General features: G+C 39.0%; 1 protein-coding gene across 2 annotated transcripts in view; it reads right to left on the minus strand.

The window, feature by feature from the left end:
• Positions 1–20,544, minus strand: part of rsu1 (Ras suppressor protein 1) — a 169,667-nt gene that overhangs the window by 44,662 nt on the left and 104,461 nt on the right. For both annotated transcript variants that reach the window (XM_043690376.2, XM_043690377.2), the window contains exon 8: positions 8,959–9,091. In XM_043690376.2, coding sequence (XP_043546311.1) covers positions 8,959–9,091 — 133 coding nt within the window. The remainder of the gene's footprint in view (positions 1–8,958; positions 9,092–20,544) is intronic.

Consider the following 20,544-nt stretch of genomic DNA (forward strand, 5'->3'; position numbering starts at 1 on the left):
TTTGGCACCAAAAAAAAAGCATGGTTTGGGCAGGCAAGAAACTAATTGAAAAATATCACTTACTACTCTCGACCTGTCTTAAATCTACATATGTCTGGTTTTAACAGAAAGGTGGATGAGGTTGATGAATAAACATCAGGTAGCAGATCCCTCTGTAATAGATTTCAATGGGTATTATATACCTCAATTTTAACAAGAATTTAAAAAATTTTGTATATTTTTGATATCGGCAGACAAATAAAAAAGAATGAAATGGCTGGACCTTCTCAGGCAAGTACATTTTACAGCTAGGTTTGTGGGCCAGGAGGAGATGAAATCTTTCCTCCCAATTTAACATGTTTATCTTTAAACTCCCTCCCCATTTCACTCCCGCATAATCATAGTTTCTAGTCTACGTGACCTCTGAGCACTCTTCACTGTTTTTCAACCATCCATGCCTGACACATGTTCTTCCTGTCAACTCTTACCAAACTCCACACTTTCATGACTTCTCCTCAACCCTCCATCCTAGAATGCAGGACATAGAAGGATACAGGACAGGAACAGACCCTTCAGCCCATTTTGTCTATGCCAATCATGCTGGTCTAGACTAATCCAATCTGCCTGTACATGGTTCTGTATCGCTCTATTCCCCGCCTGTTCATGTATCTGTATAAATGCCTCTTAAATGCTGCCAACACATCTAGTTCTACCATCTCCCCTGGCAGAATGTTCCCATGCACCTATCATCCTCTGTGCAAAAAAAATTCCCTTGTACATCTCCTTTAAACTTTCACTCTTTCACCTTAAACCAATGCCCCCAAATATGTGACATTTCCATCGGAGAAAAGGACGCTGACTGTCCATCATATCCACATCTCTCACAATTTTACACACTATCAAGTCACCCCTCAGCCTCCACACTTAGAAACAATCCAAGTTTGTCCCACCTCTCATTATAGCAAATACATGCCAATGTTGGCAATGTTTTGATAAACCTCTTTTGGACCTTCTCTAAAATCTCTACATCCTTCCTATAATGTGGCTACCAGAACTGCACACAATACTCCAAATGTGACCTAACATTTCATACAGTTCCAATGAAGGCAAGCATGCTGTATTCACTTGTTGTTGCCACTTTCAGGAGCCTATGGACTTGAACTCAAAGATCCCTGTGTATATCGATGCTCTGAAGGGTCATGCCATTTATTGTATACTTTCCTCTTGCATTTGACCTCCCAAAATGCATTAACCTTGCACACATCTAAGCCTCCCTGCCCTTGTGATAGAGTTAGGGTTAGGGCTAGGAATGGGTTTACTGAAGGCCCACTTCATGAATGCCACCTACCACCTTGACTGTGTTCTACCTGTAATTTTTGCCATAGCAGTGCCTCACCCAATCAGAATAGACTTGCCAACCAATCAACATCCTTATTTTTCTATAATATAAATGTATGAAAATTAAAATTTTGCCAATTTTGCATTTGTCCTGCTGAGTTGAAAGATGAAAAACTTCAGCATCATGACTCTTTTCAGCAATACTTAAGCTACGAGGAAAAACTAAAAGCTGGTGCCTGTTAGCACGAAAGAAATGGTACCACAATTTAATCTATTCAAAATCCTGAAAAACATTGAACCTCTCTGCCAAACTTCCACAGGTTAGTTTTATTTTAAATCAACTTGTTCAGAGATGTTATGACACACCTCAACAGCAAATGGAACTTGGACCTGGGCCTTCGTGTCCAGAGGTAGAGAAACTACCACTTCACAAGAATCCCAAGTCTCTCTGGGTAGTTCCTGGGTTGAAACTTTATTGCTGGAACAGCACAGCAGGTCAGGCAGCATCCAGGGAACAGGAGATTCGACGTTTCGGGCACAGGCCCTTCTTCAGGAATGAAGAAGGGCCTGTGCCCGAAACGTCGAATCTCCTGTTCCCTGGATGCTGCCTGACCTGCTGTGCTGTTCCAGCAATAAAGTTTCAACTTTGATCTCCAGCATCTGCAGACCTCACTTTCTCCTCGAAGATAGTTCCTGGGCCCAACCATCTACAGTTGCTTCATCAGTGACATTTCCTCCATAAGGACAGAAGTGAGGCAAGTTGCTGATGATTGCTCAATATGCTGTACCAAGCAATACCACAGATACTGAAGCAATCCATGTACAAATGCAGCAAGACCTGGACAATGTCCAGATTTGGACTGACAAGCAGCAAGCAACATACGTACCACGCACATGAACATCTCCAAAAAGAGGGCATCTAACTATCATCCATTAACATTCAATGGTGCTGCCATCACTAACTGTCCAATTTAGAGATTCCAGGGACTTCATGAATAAGAAACTGAACTGGACCAGCCACTTAAGTGGTGTGGCTATAAGAGCAGGTCAGAGGCTAAGGATTCTGAAGCAAGTAACTTGCCTTCTGACTCCCGAAAGCCTGTTTTCCATCTAATTTCCAGTCAGGAGTGTGATTGAATATGCCTCATTTGCCCGAATGGTGCAGAAAAAAACATTCCAGAACAAAGCAGATTGGCACTAAATCTACCAACATCTACTCCCTTCACCATCAACATTCAGTAGCAGCAGTATTTATCATTTGCAAGATGTAACACAGAAAGGCTCTTTGGAAAGCACCATCCAAATCCATGAACACTATCATCTAGTAGGTCCAGGGGAACAGATACAAGGGAGTATGCCACTTGTAAATTCTCCTCCAAGCCACATTTCATCCTGGCTTGGAAATATCTCCCACTTCTCCTGGGTCAAAATCATGGAAACTTGCTCCTTAACAGTATTGTGAGTCTACCTACACCAAATGCACTACATGGTACAAGTTGGCGGCTCACCACCACCTTCAAGGACAAGTAGTGATGGACAATAAATGCTGGCCGCCTGTGAAACCTACATCCCATGAATCAATTAAAAAAAGTCTAGCATAATCAAACTATAATCCAAAGCACAACACAAATTGAGAAGGGGGAGAGGAAGAGAGGTGAACAATTAATGATGATTTAATTACTTCACAAAGTGTGTTGAATTTTTAAGAAAAATAAGCAAGATTGATTGATTGTGTCAATGTATTCAAGAACGAGCAGAACAATTTTGTTTTGAAACTGCGATTGAGTGACAGAGTACAAGAGAGTGCAGTATATTCTGAACTTTGTGATCAACCAACCATATATTCCCATGTTGCTATGAGTATTGCTATTTCAATTCTCAGGGATTTGCTACCAACAGACCAGCACACATCCAAAATGCCACAAAAATACAACAAAAAGGTATCATTTGGAGTGGAGCATATTAAAATGGCAATACTTTTTGTCTCCCACCACAGTAATTAAACTTGATTTATGCATGAAAGAAATGTATAATAGACAAACTTATCTGCTACATAAACATTCCAGACAGTCAAGAAGAATGGCAATCCCTTGACAGTCCAACAGTTTCACTGAAAACACAATGAGCAGGGCACAAAAAGACCATCAGCCCTTGAAGTGAAGAGCAGGCACAACCACAAAGACCCTTAATAATGTTTGTTTGCTTCTCCTGGGGAAGCAAACATAAAAATGTTTTTTAAAAAACTGCTCCCATAAAGATTCTCCAACTCTTAATGCAGTCAAGTTCCAATAGACCATAACTGCTTCCAACTCACAAGATGTTCTAGCCACACAAATGAAGGTCAAATCTCATTTTGCTGATTATCAACCTAACAGCTTCCACCTAAACCATCAAATGATGGAAGGAGTCATCATAAGTGCCAGCAAACAACACCCAATCACTACTAATTTGCAGCCCGGTCAGGGAGAGGCAGTCAGGATCAACATTTATATCCAAGAATTGGAAATCTCTTCACTGTATGGATAGAAGCTTACAAAAGTGTAATGTAGAAAGGTGAAAATGCAGTTATTGGACAACGGGCATTTCAAATGTACAAATAGAGTAGCAGTAGAGGGATAATGAATGCAGGAGGTGTGAAACAAACTCCTTTTCTCCAACAAAGAGATAAAGTTGAAGATCACTAAGTTCTGGGGCATTCAATTTAAGTTTAATTGCAAGTCTTAATTCAATTTCAATAATAGACAACTTTAAAAAGGTTTAGGGCCACTTATATGCTGGTACTGTCCTTGCCTCTGGGCCAGGAGACCAAGGTTCAATTCTTATCTGCTCTACAGGTATGGAATAACATTGATTGATTGTAAATACATTATAAGATTGATTGTAAATACATTATAAGATGTCTTTCATTCCTGACAAGCTATAACACCATTCATGTACCAGTACGCTTTCACTGGTTTCACATAATTTATTAGTTTGGTCATAATAAGAATAAAAGAATGACATTTAGTATAGGTGTGGGATTCAGTTAGGTCACTGTGGAACACCAGGTAGCAAATTCTGGCTCATTGAGCACTTGTCTCTTGTTCTCCTGTTCTATTTACTGATATTCTTCTTCAGTTTTCTCTTCTTAGAACGTGCCAGGCTGCTAAGATTACTTGCTTGTCAACCGTTGCTAGCTACCACCTCTGTGCATGGTCAATGGTATTCTTAAACTCTGATTAGCTTGTCAGTAGCCGTACAGCGGTTTAGTAGTCTCGGATTGGTTAAGTGATATGTGGCCAATTTCTCAATGGAGTCTCATGGATGCCAATCACTTTAAAAGTGATCTGATTGTCCTTGAGGGGTAAGATTTAATTAAACCAGGACACATTATCAAGAACGACCATACTAATTACATAATTAATTAAAGGTAAATAAAGTAGGAAGGCAGCATTGCAAGACACACTCAAAATGCAATTCACAAGAAACGTATTTAAACTAATTACAGATACACAGTACAAAGTAATATTTCGCCTGTTACATTCTTCAACTCAAAATTATTATTTCTCTTTAAAACACCAACTTAAAAAACCGAGCCAATCTATAACATTGCAATGGGGAGAAAGTGAGGTCTGCAGATGCTGGAGATCAGAGCTGGAAATGTGTTGCTGGAAAAGCGCAGCAGGTCAGGCAGCATCCAGGGAACAGGAGAATCGACGTTTCGGGCATAAGCCCTTCTTCAGGTTTCCTGAAACGCCCGAAACGTCGATTCTCCTGTTCCCTGGATGCTGCCTGACCTGCTGCGCTTTTCCAGCAACACATTTCCAGCTATAACATTGCAATGTCTTGGAAACAAAACCTATTTCAATTTGAAGAATAAAGCAAGCCATAAAAGTTTGTCCCCTCCATCACTGACCTGGGGCTATGTAGTAAACCTTATTCAAGGATTCAGCTGGTGTAACTCCTGTGTCTTACGTGATCAAATTCAAACCAAACACAATATGAATATCTTGCTTGCTTAATCAGTACAACTAAGTGTTGAAAAATACATGAATTCTAAATCAGTAAAATGGAGGCAAAAAGTGTTATAGAGTCAGAGGACCAAAATCACTGATTTATCTTCGGTGGAGCGATTGAAGATGCAATAGTCATGAATAAAACTGGTAAACATCAAGAGGATCAGTACAAAGCTCCAAGAAAATCCTTTCTAAGCCAGATCCTAAACAAATTCACTTCTATGATACCATCTACTTAATTTCAACAAAATACCTACTTAATAACAATGATCATACAATCAAAATTGCTGTTCATGAAATATTTCATCAAATTACAGAAGATGTCTCAACTGGACCATTTTCATTCAATCATCTTTGTTACGTCCTCAAGCAAATTCGTGAGGTTGAATATCAGTAATCCTATATCAGATCCTATAGAATATGTTGCAATAGCTTCTCTAACTTTGAAAGCCAGTTATATTTTCCCTTTTCTAAATATTAGGACCACATGAAATGCCTTGCAACTCTCAAAATTCAACCTTAGTAAACCACTGTACACATGGGCCTACAGTGCCCTATTTCATTCAAGTTTAGGGAAAATGGCATTAGATCCTGCACCATTGTCAGTCCTTAGGTCATTAAAATTATCTGGAACTATTTCCATGGTTAGTTGTTATGAAGCAGTTTTATCTGCTACAATGCTGGTACTGCAGGATTTTTTCATAAGTGCAAGCCATTGTTAAGTTCCAAGGTTAAATATCACAGCAATTAGAAAAATAAAAATTATTCTCCTCATCCACTTGTATTTCAAACATTTACATTAATAAGCTCAAAGGTTGTTAGCATTTCAACCCAGGCTGGATAATTACAAATTCACGCAGAATACATCTACAAAAATGAAAGTGTTTTCTATGGTGTCTGCTGTGAGGGTTCTGGCAATTGTAGTCTTTTATTACATCTGTGGGAGCAGTGTTTATTGCTTTCTAATTTATCATGTTACTATTTTAATTATCAACAATAAGCACAATACTTTCTCCCTAGTATTTTTTTACTTAACAAGAAAGTCGTCATTCAGACTAGCCATAAACATTCTATGGCTGTCACAATAGTTTCTCACATATCACTGAAAAAAACCTAAAAGGGAAATCAGAAAAATCAATTTTATCCATTAATCTGCCTATCCCACTGAGAAAACTCTTTGGTGCTTACTTCCCTTTCTCGACTCCTTTAGTCTTTAATCCATCTTTATTCTGAGAGTTGGCCACACTATGAACAATTTTGCTCTACTGACTTCTACTCTCTGTTGGCCTCACTGCCTATCTTAATAGAGAGGCTAGTCCACCGCCTGAAAATCTCTCATCAATATTTACAATCTTCAGATAATTCATACTCAGCTGGCTGTTAGCTATGGCTTAACTGGGGTCATTCTTTTTTCTAAGTTAGTGTCAGTTGCACTCAGAGACTTGAGTAAAATAATCATTCCAAGCCAGCACAATATTAAAGGAGTACTGCTCTGTCAGAGGTGCCATCTTACAAATGAGCCATTAAACTAAAGGCTTTGCCTGCTCTCTTTGCCCTCTTGCCATGGCACTATTTCAAGGAAGAACAGAGGAATTATTCATAGACATAGAAAGTGGATGGAGGAGTAGGCCTTTCGGACATTTGAGCCTGCTCCACTATTCATTATGATCATGGTTGATTACACAACCCAAGAGCTTGTCTTGCATTTCCCCTGTACCCTTTGATTCCTTAATGTATTGGCCTTGAAAACCATTCCACATACACCCTAGGAATTTCTCCCCTGTCATTTTTGTTACTGATTTGGTTTGTCCAATCTATATTCAGATTAAAGTCATCAATAATTACATGTGTTCCTTTATTGTACATGTCTCCACTTTCCTGTTAAATGCTATTCCCAAAATCACGCCTACAGTTTGAGGGTATATCCTGCATTAATACTTTTTGCCCATTACTGTATCTCAGCTCTACCATGCAGTTTCTACATCATCAAGAACTAATATCCTTCTTCATTATTGTGTTAATTTCCTTTTTCACCAGCAACTCCAATGCCTTTTGCTTTTTGTCTGTCTTCCTTAAATAATGTATAGCGCTGGATGTTCACTTCCCATCCCTGGACACCCTGCAATCCCAATTATTTCATACCTTTTTTTAAAATCTACTTGCACAAATGATTCATCCATCTTCATTGATAATGCTCTGTGCATTAAGGCGCAAAAGCTTTTTAACATTATTTGTACATTATTTTTCATAGCGTCTGTGTTTGATCCTGGCCCTTGATTTCTCTGCTCATCACCTTTCTTATTCCCCTTTCTGTCCTTTGTTCTTGTTCTTGATTTCGATTCCTCTAACTCCTTGCACAAGTTCAAATTCACCTACCAGTTATGTTTAAAGCCTCCCCAGCCGCTCTAGCAAATACTCTCCCCTAAGGCACCATCCTGGTCCTGCACAAGTGGAACCATCCAGTTTGTAGTGGACCCACCTCTCCCTGTACTCCAGGGATCTGAAGCCCTTACCTTTGCCAGTATCTCTTCTTCCATCCCAGAAGCCAGTCTGGAAAATCTTCATTGCACTCTGTCTACAGCTGGTTCATCCATCCTCAAATAAGACTACCATAACTGCATATAATACTCCAGGTGTGGTCGCACCAACACCCTGCAGAATTGCAGCAAGAAATCCATTCTCTTATGCTCGAATCCACTTGCTACAAAGGCTAAACCCATCTGCCTTCTTTACCTCAACCGGCACACTCAGATTTGTGATGACACTCCACCGCTGGTCTCACTGCAGGTAGGTTTCTCCATTCACGATATTTATCTTCTCTCCCTCGACTCCCTCTGGAAAGTTTACTTCGTCCTGTAAATCTTACAGGAAGCATCTCTGTGCCCCTTTGCACTAAATTTCCGAGAGTATACTCATTCAGCCTTTGTCCCAATCTGCTGAAGTCTCCTCATACTGACCTAACTAACCCAGAGGTGCAAGAATTACCTTTCTTACATCTGATCAGAGACAATATTTTAGCTACATTGATCAACACCCCAATTAAATTGAGGAATTCAGGTACTTGAACAATCAGGCAGCTAAATTATAACAATGACTATGCTTCAAACATACTTCATTGGCTATAAGAATCTGGAGACATCCAGTAATGTGAAAAATATCAGGTAAATGCATTGCCAAAAACACATTTAATCCCCACTCTGTCTTTGCCTCTGATATAATCCCATAGAGGCATGACCAACAACCAGATAGCCGTTAGTCATCTACTCCCTTTTCTAAAATAAAATGTGTACATGTTAATTACTTTAATGTCAGAAAGATTTTAAATAGAAATTCTTTATTAAGGGGTAATTATGCAAGTTAAAATTATAAAGTAGCTTGTTTAAATATAAATTAAACATTTAAATAAAAACATGAAAGATATTTTGAAGCAACAGAAGTATCAGGAAATCATTAGCTTCAGTGCAAGTGTAAACAGACTTGCAAGCCAAATAGTGAAGAATGCCATTTTTTAAAATGTAGTGATATGGAAAGCTGAATAAAAGGACTAAATAGATTTAAATATTCTGAGCACTACCTGTATCTACAAACAATGCACAGGAAGCTAGTCAAATTTTAAAATCAGATGATTTCCAATCTGTCTACTTACTATTTGTAGGTTTCAGAACGAATATATTCAAAGACATGGGATACACCTAGTTGGAATTGGTCAGCGATTGGTGTAACCCAAGGGTTGTTTTCTGCTTTGAAGACTTGTTTTGGACCAGTAAGATCTAAATTACCTGCAAAAATAAACAATGTATTAAGCATCAAAATTTTAAAAAAGTTCAACTCATCTAATTGAACTGAATTATCCAAACCTATTCATCTGGATCATACAGTTGATATCAGAAAATGTCAGTGGGGATAATAACCACATCCCCTTTTGAAAGTTTCAGTAGAGGTGATATTAACATCTCAAATACTTCAACTAATCCTCATTAAAAAAAGCAAGCTGGGAAATCAAACATCAGAGACCACAAGGAACAGGGGTTTTCATTTAGACCCCCAACTAAATATTCATAAATCTAAACTGAAGGAATTGTAAGATGAGTTTAATAACATAATAACTACAAGATGAAAAAACTGTTTAAAAACTAGTACATACATCGTGAATTTATTTTAGCATTCAACATATTAACCTTTCAGCAGGATAGCTTGCAGCTCCAGAACAGGCACCATAAATCAATAAAAGCTTCTCTTACCTCTCAAATAAAAAGGCGTGCATTTGTTATTGCAAATATTATTCGTAAATATTATTTCTAGTCTTCTCCTATTTGTTAATAGATCTTCCTCCTTTTGTAATGTTCCAGGAACAAGAGTAGTTCTTTCAGCCTCTTGAGCCTGTTCTACCATTTAATGGCATCGTAGCTATCGTTATCTTCACTTTGTCCACTTGTCTTAGCTCCACATTCGTTTGTCCACTTATCTCAAAACTCTTCTAGAAAATGCTGCTTGTTTAAGAATGGGAAATTTTAAACTCCTCCCAAATCAAATAAATGTTAAAAAGACATAAATCTTCCTCCACATACATATTCCCCTCCTTGCAACTATTCAAAAGGAGCATCATGAAGGTATGTTTTTATCAGTAATATCAGAAGGCAAGGCTATGTTAAAGGATAAACAAAACTAAATGAAAATAACAAATATTCATTGTTATTTAACTTTCCATGTTGCAAGAAGAAATAGATAGAAAGATTAATTTTAGCAGCACGAGAGATTTGCTAGATTGCAACATACTAATTATTTGGTTGGGATGCAGTAACCATTGTTCACGTTTAAAATGTTTATTCACTTCCTTACATCATTATCGATTGCCGAAATACTTTTAGCTTTGCATAGTAGGAAAAGGTTTCAAAAGGTATTTAGCAAAAAAATATTATTTTGATTTGTCCACAATACTACAAGCAGGTAAACAGTGAGCCATTATTTGAGAGGAAGTTTGATCCCCACATACATTCATTCAACCACCCTGATTTTGACGTAATTAGATTTGAATGAGGGAATTTGAAATCCAATTCAAAACTAAGAATGACACCAGATTGGGGTGGGTGGGGAGTTGCGGTGTGGCTGGAGCTCTTCAATGCACTGGAACTTCAGGAAAACATTCTAAATTTGTGTAAAGCTCCTATGACCTTCAATACACACAAGTGTGAAGCATTACATTAAGGTACAAAGGATAACTCCTTTGAGAGGAAATGTCTAAATGGTATGGAGGATTACTGGAATCTGGAGATATCGGAAACAAAGTGATACAAAAAGTAACAATGCAGTCTAATAAAGACCTTTTTTTAAAAAAACAAAAGCACTTTGATTTAATTAAGGACAAGAAAATCAAAAATGACAAACGAAACCATTAAATTTGTTAAGAGCTTTGTTTATACCAAACTCACTGTTGTGTGTCATTCAGGTTTTCATATTATAACAAGGATATAAAAGACACTGGAGAAAGTGCAAAATAGTTTACTAGAATTACCCAAAAACTGAGGATTATAGCTATCAGGAAGGAACAAACAGGCTGGATTACTGTTCTCTAAAACCGTGAAAGCTGAGGATTGTATAGAGAGAAAAAAATGCAAGTATTTGATAGAGCTGACCTGAAAAACATGCTTTCACTTGCAGAAGAGTGAACTCTGTACCAAATGGAGCACATTGAGTGACTTGGAAAATTACGTATTAAAAAAAACTGGATAAATACAGGAGAGGGAAAAGAAAAAAGGATATGTTGATGAAGTTAGATAAAGATAGTAATAAATGGTTCATATAAAACAAACACTGAAATTCTTTTTATTGGGCCAAAATGTCTGCTTCTGCTGTTAATTGTATACAGTTATATAGTTCTACATTATACAGAAAAGCCCTTTTGGCCCATTATATCCACTACTGTATTCCCATTTTCCAATACTTGGCCCATAGCCTTGCATGCCATGGCATTACAAATGCCATCAGGGTATCTGCCTCTACTACAGCAAGTTTCAGATCCCCACCACCCTCTGGATGAAAATGTTTTTCCCCCACATCTGCTCTAAACCTGTCTCTTACTTAAATTTAAGCCCCCCTGTAATTGACTCCTCTATCAAAGGGGAAAAACTTGCCCTGGTCTACTCTTTCTATACCCTCATAACTTTATCCATCTCAATTATGTCCCTTCTCAATCTCCCTTGCTCAAAGGCAAACAACCTTCTGTAATTTCCATGACAAATGGACTGATTTTTTCCACACAAAATGTTTTATGTTTATGTCCAATTACATGCACTTTTTTCCCACTTTTGGGGCGAACCTTATCCATCAATCTTCTTGAGGTCTTTGTTCAGAATGAAAAATATGCCCAATATGGCCACGACACAAGATCATTTCCAAGCAGTTAATGAACCTGTGTTTCATTTACACAATAACACAGTCATTTTTCTCTGCCATTTGATTTTATGCAGTGACAGGCATAAATCAGCCACAAAGCAGATAAGTAGCAGAACGTACTCCACACAGAAAGGTACACTGAATACGTTGAAGTATCACTCCTGTCAACATGAGTGGTATGCAGAACAATGAACTCAATACCACACTGTGGCAATCATACTACACCAGTAGGTAGGAACTGTCCACAGCAACATAAATGCTTGTAGAAATTTGAGGCACATGCATGTTATGTTCAATCTTAGTTGTACTATTTAACATGATTAAGGCAGTACTTAAACATTTGAATTCAGCGGAATTTCAAGGAAAAATGATTGAGTTAACAGCCGAATTAGCCATGAGAAGAGCAAATGTAGAGAGGATGTTCAGAAAAGCACCTGATTGCAATAAATGTAGTTTGGGTGAAGGAAAAATTCCATTCATACAATTAGAAAATATCCCAGCCTCTAGATCTCCACTGCCCCGACCCCTTGTAATCTACACCATCGATCATCGACGTTTCTGATACAGTAATGGAAACAAAACTAGGATCTGTCAATAAGCTATTTCATAAAATGTTGAGAATCAGCCGATGTGCCATCTAACTTCAACAGCACAGATGGTTCTAGCTGAAGATAGCAACCTAACCACATTTAAAATTCACATATATAAATAACTTGCCAAGTTCCATAAGTAAGTTTCATTAGAAGCTTTCATATTTTGAAACTAGTAGCTTCACTCCCTGAAGCCAGACTTCACACTACTAGCTACAACCAGAATGCAAACTTGATTGGTTTAGTCAAAATCAGTAGTCTTTCCAATGCAACAAAATATTTTTCTTTTCATAAGTCAGAGCACATTATGACAAGTGTACTTTTTTTTTGTACAAAACTGTTCAAGACACTTGTATCATGAGCTGGCACAGTTAATGTGGGTCATATTAGCAGCCATTACATCATGCCAATTTCTTCAGTTTTCTGTCCGAAGACAGGTCTGACCCACAGGACCATGTTCTTCATCACGGATACAACAATGAAGCAAGTCCATCCCAGCCAGAGCAGGGAAATCATCACCAATCTGATGCACACTGGACATCCACTGAACTGGCCCTCCAAGGAATTTGAGCTGCTGTGACAATATCACTTTTATACACTTGTTGTGGTCTGGAGATAATGGACAACAATGGTAGAGACTGCAATTTCCTATACATTACAGAGTTGACCAGGAATCTCTCCTGTTCTTACTGTCTGCCATTGCTCTACATTGGGAGGACACAAACTGATATTCAACCTGTTTAGCCATAACATGAACTTTCTATGAACTTCCAGTCCTTGAATCTGGAGCTTCATGCTTAAATGCAGTGATGCTTTTCACTGCACCACAAGACTTCCTATACTGTGCGATGCAGCTTAGATACAAGAGTCCCAAGGTGGCACCACATATAGCAGTTTAGCACACAAACAAGTAGGTGAATATTACATAGCAGTCAGGTCAAATTCTGTGCCTTCAACATCCATACAAGGTTAGTTCTAACAGGACTGTGACTGTCGTAGATTTTCCTTTTCCTAAGTAGGAGTGCCAAAATCAGATTTATTTGATTTGATGTAGATAATGACCAGCCCTTGCAAAGATCAGCAAACATGTTAGCCATTCGAAATATTTCTGATTGGTGTGGTTCTATTGCCTATCTATGCAGAATAAAGACAGACACACATTAAGCTCATTAGGCTTGGAAACCTAAATGCTACCTAATAATTTGTGCCTACTTCAGTATTGCCACAACATGCTTTTTTATGACATTATCACTTTATAAAGAACACTATCTTCATATAAACACCAAATTGTGTCACTCCTTGACAATTAATCAATGAAATGCCTATTGCCTCAGTTAACATTTCTGATTTCTTTTCTTGGCATGTTCTATTATTCAATAACACATGCAGGAAGCGTTTCACCTTTCTGTCAGACAGAAGCGATAGCCTTAGCTCTTGTACGCTCCAGTGCTTTCAGTCAGGGAATTCACACCAATCTCCCTCATCTGCGACTCAACCAGCTTTAGCATTCTAACTAGGATCAAACAGCAGGCAACAGGATTAAGCAATATGACAAAAGCAACCTAATAAGCTAAAACCGCTCAATTCTAAAGCTACATTGGATAGATCTCAAACACTAGCATCTCTTGTACATTCTACAATCTTCAGCAATAGGCCACAAGGGAAAGTAGGCTGCATAATGATTAGCTCTGACCCTCCAACCGAAATAGACTTTATGGATAGAAAAGATCAAGTGTCATTCAAAAAGGTTCTGTCTTGTACAGCCAAAGTGATTAGTGGGAGCAGCAACAGTACAAAATTCCTGTACAGTGTCCAACATATGAAATTAACCATGTGTTCATAAAATGTTAAAAATGGGTAGTAATGTATTTACTATATTTTGATCAACTTTTCTAACGCACAGCTTTTTTTTGTGAGACTTCAATACAAAAAAAATCTTATTCTGAGGAATTTGTTACTCGTAGCATGCACTTGGGTGGAATTAGTAACCTATCGTTGATATTAATCATTTTAGGGAATTCTAACTTCCATATCCAACCTTTTGTCCCAAGAACACATTTGTCATTTAATGTGGATATTTTCATTCCTGTTTAGTTTGTTAGTTCATACATTGCCCACTTTGGTTGATACATATGCATGTTTGTAGCTTTGCATTGTTCTCCTGCACTGTTCTGCAGCACCAGAAACAAGCAAGTATAAAATTAAAACACTGCCTTTATAAAAACAACACTTTAAAAAGGTTTATCATACGAATTGGTTGATGATTATTGATCTAAATATTACTGTTGGTTGACAATATTTATATATGATAGTGTCATAGAGTCATAGAGATGTACAGCATGGAAACAGACCCTTCGGTCCAACATGTCCATGCCGACCAGATATCCCAACCCAATCTAGTCCCACCTGCCAGCACCCGGCCCATATCCCTCCAAACCCTTCCTATTCATATACCCATCCAAATGCCTCTTAAATGTTGCAGTTGTACCAGCCTCCACCACATCATCTGGCAGCTCATTCCATACATGTACCACCCTCTGCGTGAAAAAGTTGCCCCTTAGGTCTCTTTTATATCTTTCCCCTCACACCTTAAACCTATGCCCTCTAGTTCTGGACTCCCCGACCCCAGGGAAAAGACTTTGTCTATTTGTCGTATCCACGCCCCTCATAATTTTGTAAACCTCTATAAGGTCACCCCTCAGCCTCCGACACTCCAGGGAAAACAGCCCCAAATGAGGCAACACAATACACTTTAAATGGGGATGGAAAATGTGGACTTGGGTGCTGTTGGAGAAAGCAGTTGGAATACTTGGCTTTATCATGAGAGAGAAAGAGAATAAAAAAGAGTTATGTTAAATTGATATAAAAATCTTCTTCAGGCTCATCTGGAGCATTATGTCCAAATTAGGCAACAATTGTTAGGAAGGCATTGAATGTTGTGCAAAACGTACACAGAGTTTTACGAGAATTGTGCCAGGGATGCGAAATCATGGTCATTGGGACAGACTGGAGAAGCCGAGGATGTTCTTCTTGCAGCAGCAAAGGTTTAGAGGATATTTGATAGAGGTACTAAAACCATTAATGGTTTCATAGAGTAAACAGCGAGAAACTATTTCTAATGCCTTTAGAAGGTAGCTAATCACTCTGCACCGGGTAACCCGGGAGCTTTCATCATATCTATGAGAGCTCTGATCTTCCTGTTTTGTTTCAAGAGCTGGATGCCTTACAAAGATAGTTACTGGGAGACAAGGACTAATCTCTATACCCATAACTGATGACACTGTTGCACAGTGAGGCAGAGTGTAGATGTAATGGTGCATGAACTTTCACCATGGCCACGGTGCAACGCATGACAGACCCGCTAAGAATGATGTTCCAATGTTTGGATCAGTACTTTGGTGGAGAGGGTGGTGATGGCGGGGGGAGTGCACACCCTGTACAGAGCGTTATTCTGTTTATAGATGAATGCTGATTTATACAGGAATAGGATTAGATCAGTCTGTCCTTTAGCCTGATCAATCATTATTTGGTCACAGATAACTTCAACTTCATCTTTGGATTGGTCACTATATTATAGTTCTGAAAGAATTTACAAATTACATCCTACCATATCTTTCCACTTTTCCAATGCTAATAGATCTTTACATACCCATGACAGAAATAAGTTTTTGATACTATGACTACAAATCTTCCCAAAAACTCACTAACTATGACTTAGCGAAATGTAAAGGGGTGAACCACTGGAAACAGAGATTGACCTAGATCATACCCTATAAATGCTCTAATCATATGGGGAGGGTTCTGTAACATATTATGTAGAACCAAGATATGGTTGCATTAAAATGTTAACAAAGGTTATCTTTTCTCTAGATTAAGTATCAGTTACCTGGTCAGTAATATTGACTCTGCAATGGTTTTAGTTGGCTTTTTAAAGACTTAAAAGAAACTGTATAACAAGAATTCAAGTTGGCAATTGGGACTGACTCAAGTATCCTTGTAATGGTTATTAGTCTCAACAAAGATCACAAAGTAGGAAATGAGCCATTCGACACCTTGAACCAGTTCTTCCATTTGATGAGATTATAGCACATATAAGCTATTTTGGTCTCACGTCTGTTAACACCCTTAGCTGCTAAAAGTCAATTGATCTCAGGTATATAACGTTTCATTGGGCAATAGCCCTGGTTTATGACTTCCACATTTCTATCCTGTTGCTTCCTAATTTCTCCCCTGAAAGTTCGATCCCGATTGTCCGATTATTTCCCCTAATCCGAGACACGCTACCAATGGAAAAAAACCTGTTTAACCTGTTGATCATTTTCAAAGTCCTAAACAAATTAATTAATTTACCCCTTAACCATTTACATTCCAGGAAACAGAAGTCAATTTTATGAAATTTTCCCTCATAGATTAAGCCTCAGAACCAGGGAAATGAACAGGTGAACTTTTTCCTTTCTACATGTGGTGTTCAGAGCAATACACAGTACTCCAAATGTCATATAACTAGGGCTTTGTGTTGTAATGGAAGGCCAATTGTAATTCAGAACAGAATAGTTACTGAGTATGTACAAAACAAGCTGTATCACAGACACATCAGATCACACTGAACTGTCACCTGGGTCTGAGGTTCCAAATAAAATGTCTTCTCATACCATCCTCTGTATATAACCATGTTCAATAAACCCTGTTAACGTTCACTCACAACAGAATATATCTCAACTTGTTACATATATGGCAGCAGCAAAACCTCCTATTCATCCTCAAGTGCACTCTACCTAAAGGCTACTTATCCATTACCTTTTTCATTCTTTATTTTGTATCTGAAAACTATAGTTTAGTGATCTGTATACATGAAGCACTAAGTCTCTTTGGATATCTGTTATTCCTAGCTTGTCACAATTTAAATAATATGCAGATCTAACCGTTCTTGGTCCAAAATGGATTACCTTACACTTAACTAAAATTTATCTAACACAAATTTTGTCAATTCACTTAATTTTTCACTGTATCTTATAATTTTAAGCTTCTCTATACACTACTTACTCTGCTATCTATTTTTTAAAAATCAGCAATCTCAGGTATATCGATCTCTATTATGTTAAACAAGTAATTCATAAATATTAAAAACAGTTGACATTCCAGCATAGATCCACATAGTTCCTCATTAGTCATTTCCTTCCAAATCCAGTACAAATACCTCAAATCCAGCTCGTCGAAAACGGTGCATTTTTATAAAGTGACATGCATCAGTTTTAATTGTTATTTGCTCAGTAAAACTCAGGATAATTTGGCTTGGTACTGCCACTGATCTAGTTATTGCTTTTTTCAAGCTGGTATTTTCCCATGCTTGGAGTTGTCTTGAGTCATCCTGACCCTGCCCACCTGGATTGGCTCAATTTCATAACTCTCCTATTCACTGAATTGAGGACCCAATTTTTGTTGACTGAAATCTGCTGAAATCTGATATCTAGCAGAGATTCAGCTCCAAAGTGATTCATCAAGCCACTACCTGTACATTTGAGCAGTATATGATAAGTTCCAAAGGGACTGATCTTTAGACCACTGATTTTCCCGAGCTGTATCACTGACTTAGATATGTGCATGGCACAATGTATACACTTGCAGATGTCATAAAATTTGGAAGCACTGTGAAATGTGAGGATAGTGAGAGACTTCAAGAGGACATAAGCTGGGTAAAGATGTGGGAGAAAAAAATCAATACAGAGACACATGAATGGATATATTTCTGGCAAGCATGAGCAGAGGGAATATAAACTAAACTAAAGAGGATGCAGGGGCAGAGAGGCCTGGACATGCAGAAATTGTTGAGAATAAGACAGCGGGTCTAAAAGGGCTTCATTAATAAGATGTATGGGATGATGATCATTATAGATAGAAGCAAGGAGCATAAAACAGAAGGTTATGGTGAACCCTTAATAAAAGGGTTCAGCTTCAGTTAGAATATTTTGTCCAGTTCTGGGCCCCATACTTTAGGAAGGATGTGAAGGCATAGGAAAGGGTGCAGGTAAGATTTATGAGAATGGCTCTGTGTATGAGACACATCAGTTACAAGGATAGATTGGTGAAGCTGATGCTGTTCTCTTTACAGGCTTTTCAACAGTGACTACACTTCACAGTGCTTTGAGACATCAGGTGGTCATGAAAAGTACTGCATGAATTGCAAGTTTGTCTTTTTAGAAAAGAGAACATTGAGGGGAAAATTCATAGAGGCATTCAATATCATGCAATGTATCGATAAAGTAGATAGAAATTGTATCCATGACTAAGCCAGTTAAGAACCAGAGGATACCAGTGTGAGATGAATGTCAAAAGAATTAAAGATGATGGAAGAAGGACTTTTTACTCTAATTCTGTGCGTGGTTAGGATCTGAGACTGTGGTGGAGATATATCCAATCAAGGCTTTCAATAGGAAATTGAATAATTTGTGAAAGAGAAATAAAATTACAAGGATATAGGGGAAGAAAGGGAAGTGGAACTTAATGAGCTTCTCTTGCAGAGTGTTGACACAGCTACATGATTAAATAACTTTTCTGCTGTAGCCATTCTATGGCTGGGATTTTACAAAGTCTTAGGGAATGGGTTAGGAAGATAGCATAGTGAATGCACAATTGGCTGGGAGGGTGGCATTGGCATGCTCATCATTTCCTGCACATTTTACCAGCAGCAATGAGGTTAGTAGCTGGTCATTCCACTCCAAGTCTAACAGAAGGCTCTTAACAGACAATTAAAAACAGGTTAAGGGCCGTTTCAGCTGCTGCTAGCATTTTCCAGCAGTTGAATGTTTGGTTGGATGGTAGGGGACGGAGGAAGAGGCAGGTAACAACTACAGAAGGATAACTAAAGAAATGACTGGACGAGCAAAAACTGACATGAATAATGGGAGGTGGAATTAAAACAAAATGAGCTTGTGATTAGTACATGAATCGCCAGTTTGGAAGAGGTCACAGAATCACTGAAGTCTTACTGCACAGTAGGCAACCAGTTGGCATACTGTACCTGCAGCAGCTCTTCAAATGAGCATCATTACCAAATACAAATCTTTTGCTTTCTTTCCCCAGACCCTTCCATGTTATTTCCAAATAATAGTCTAATGCCCTCTTACTGTTGTTCCTTTTACAAGTGGCAAGTTTCTCCTAATAAAAGTTAGCTTTAGAGGGATGGCAGTGAAGGCAGTGCAATGTTCCTCCTGCAACATGTATGAGGTGAGGGATGCCATCGACGTCCCTGCCGATTACACTTGCAGGAAGTGCACCCATCTCCAGCTCCTCCAAGACCGTGTTAGGGAACTGGAGCTGGAGTTGGATGAACTTCGGATCATTCGGGAGGCAGAGGGGGTCATAGATCAGAGTTATAGGGAAGTAGTAACTCCAAAGATGGCAGATAGATGGGTGACAGTGAGGGGGACTGGGAGGAAGCAGCCAGTGCAGGGACCCCCTGCGGCCGTTCCCCTCAAGAACAAGTATACCGTTTTGGATACTTGTGGGGGGGATGACTTACCAGGGGTAAGTATCGGGGCTCAGGTCTCTGGCACGGAGCCTATCCCCGTTACTCAGAAGGGAAGGGTGAAGAAGAGCAGAGCAGTAGTAATTGGGGACTCGATAGTTAGGGGCACAGATAGGCGGTTTTGTGGGAACGAGAGAGACTCACGTTTGGTATGTTGCCTCCCAGGTGAAAGGGTACGTGATGTCTCTGATCGTGTTTTCCAGGTCCTGGAGGGGGAGGGGGAGCAGCCCGAAGTCGTGGTCCATATTGGCACCAACGACATAGGTAGGAGGAGTGCCGAGGATGTTAGACAGGCTTTCAGGGAGCTAGGTTGGAAGCTCAGAGTTAGAACGAACAGAGTTGTTGTCTCTGGTTTGTTACCCGTGCCACGTGATAGAGATTCGAGGAATAGGGAAAGAGAACACTTAAATGCGTGGCTACAGGGATGGTGCAGGAGGGAGGGATTCCGGTTTTTGGATAACTGGGGTTCTTTCTGGGGACGGTGGGACCTCTATAAACAGGATGGTCAACACCTGAACCTGAGGGGCACCAGTATCCTTGGGGGGAGGTTTGCTAGTGCTCTTGGGGGGGGTTTAAACTAACTCTGCAGGGGCATGGGAACCCAGATTGTAGCTTCAGGGTGCAGGGCCTGGAGTGTAGGGAGGTTAGGAACATGGCATCAATTTCCAAAGAGGGTGTCTGTAAACAGGAAAGTGGCTTGAAGTGTGTATACTTCAATGCAAGA

This window comes from Chiloscyllium plagiosum, unplaced genomic scaffold, assembly GCF_037043375.1.
Source record: "Chiloscyllium plagiosum isolate Xiang-an unplaced genomic scaffold, Cpla_swu_hap1 HiC_scaffold_5, whole genome shotgun sequence".
Classification (NCBI taxonomy): Eukaryota; Metazoa; Chordata; class Chondrichthyes; order Orectolobiformes; family Hemiscylliidae; genus Chiloscyllium; species Chiloscyllium plagiosum.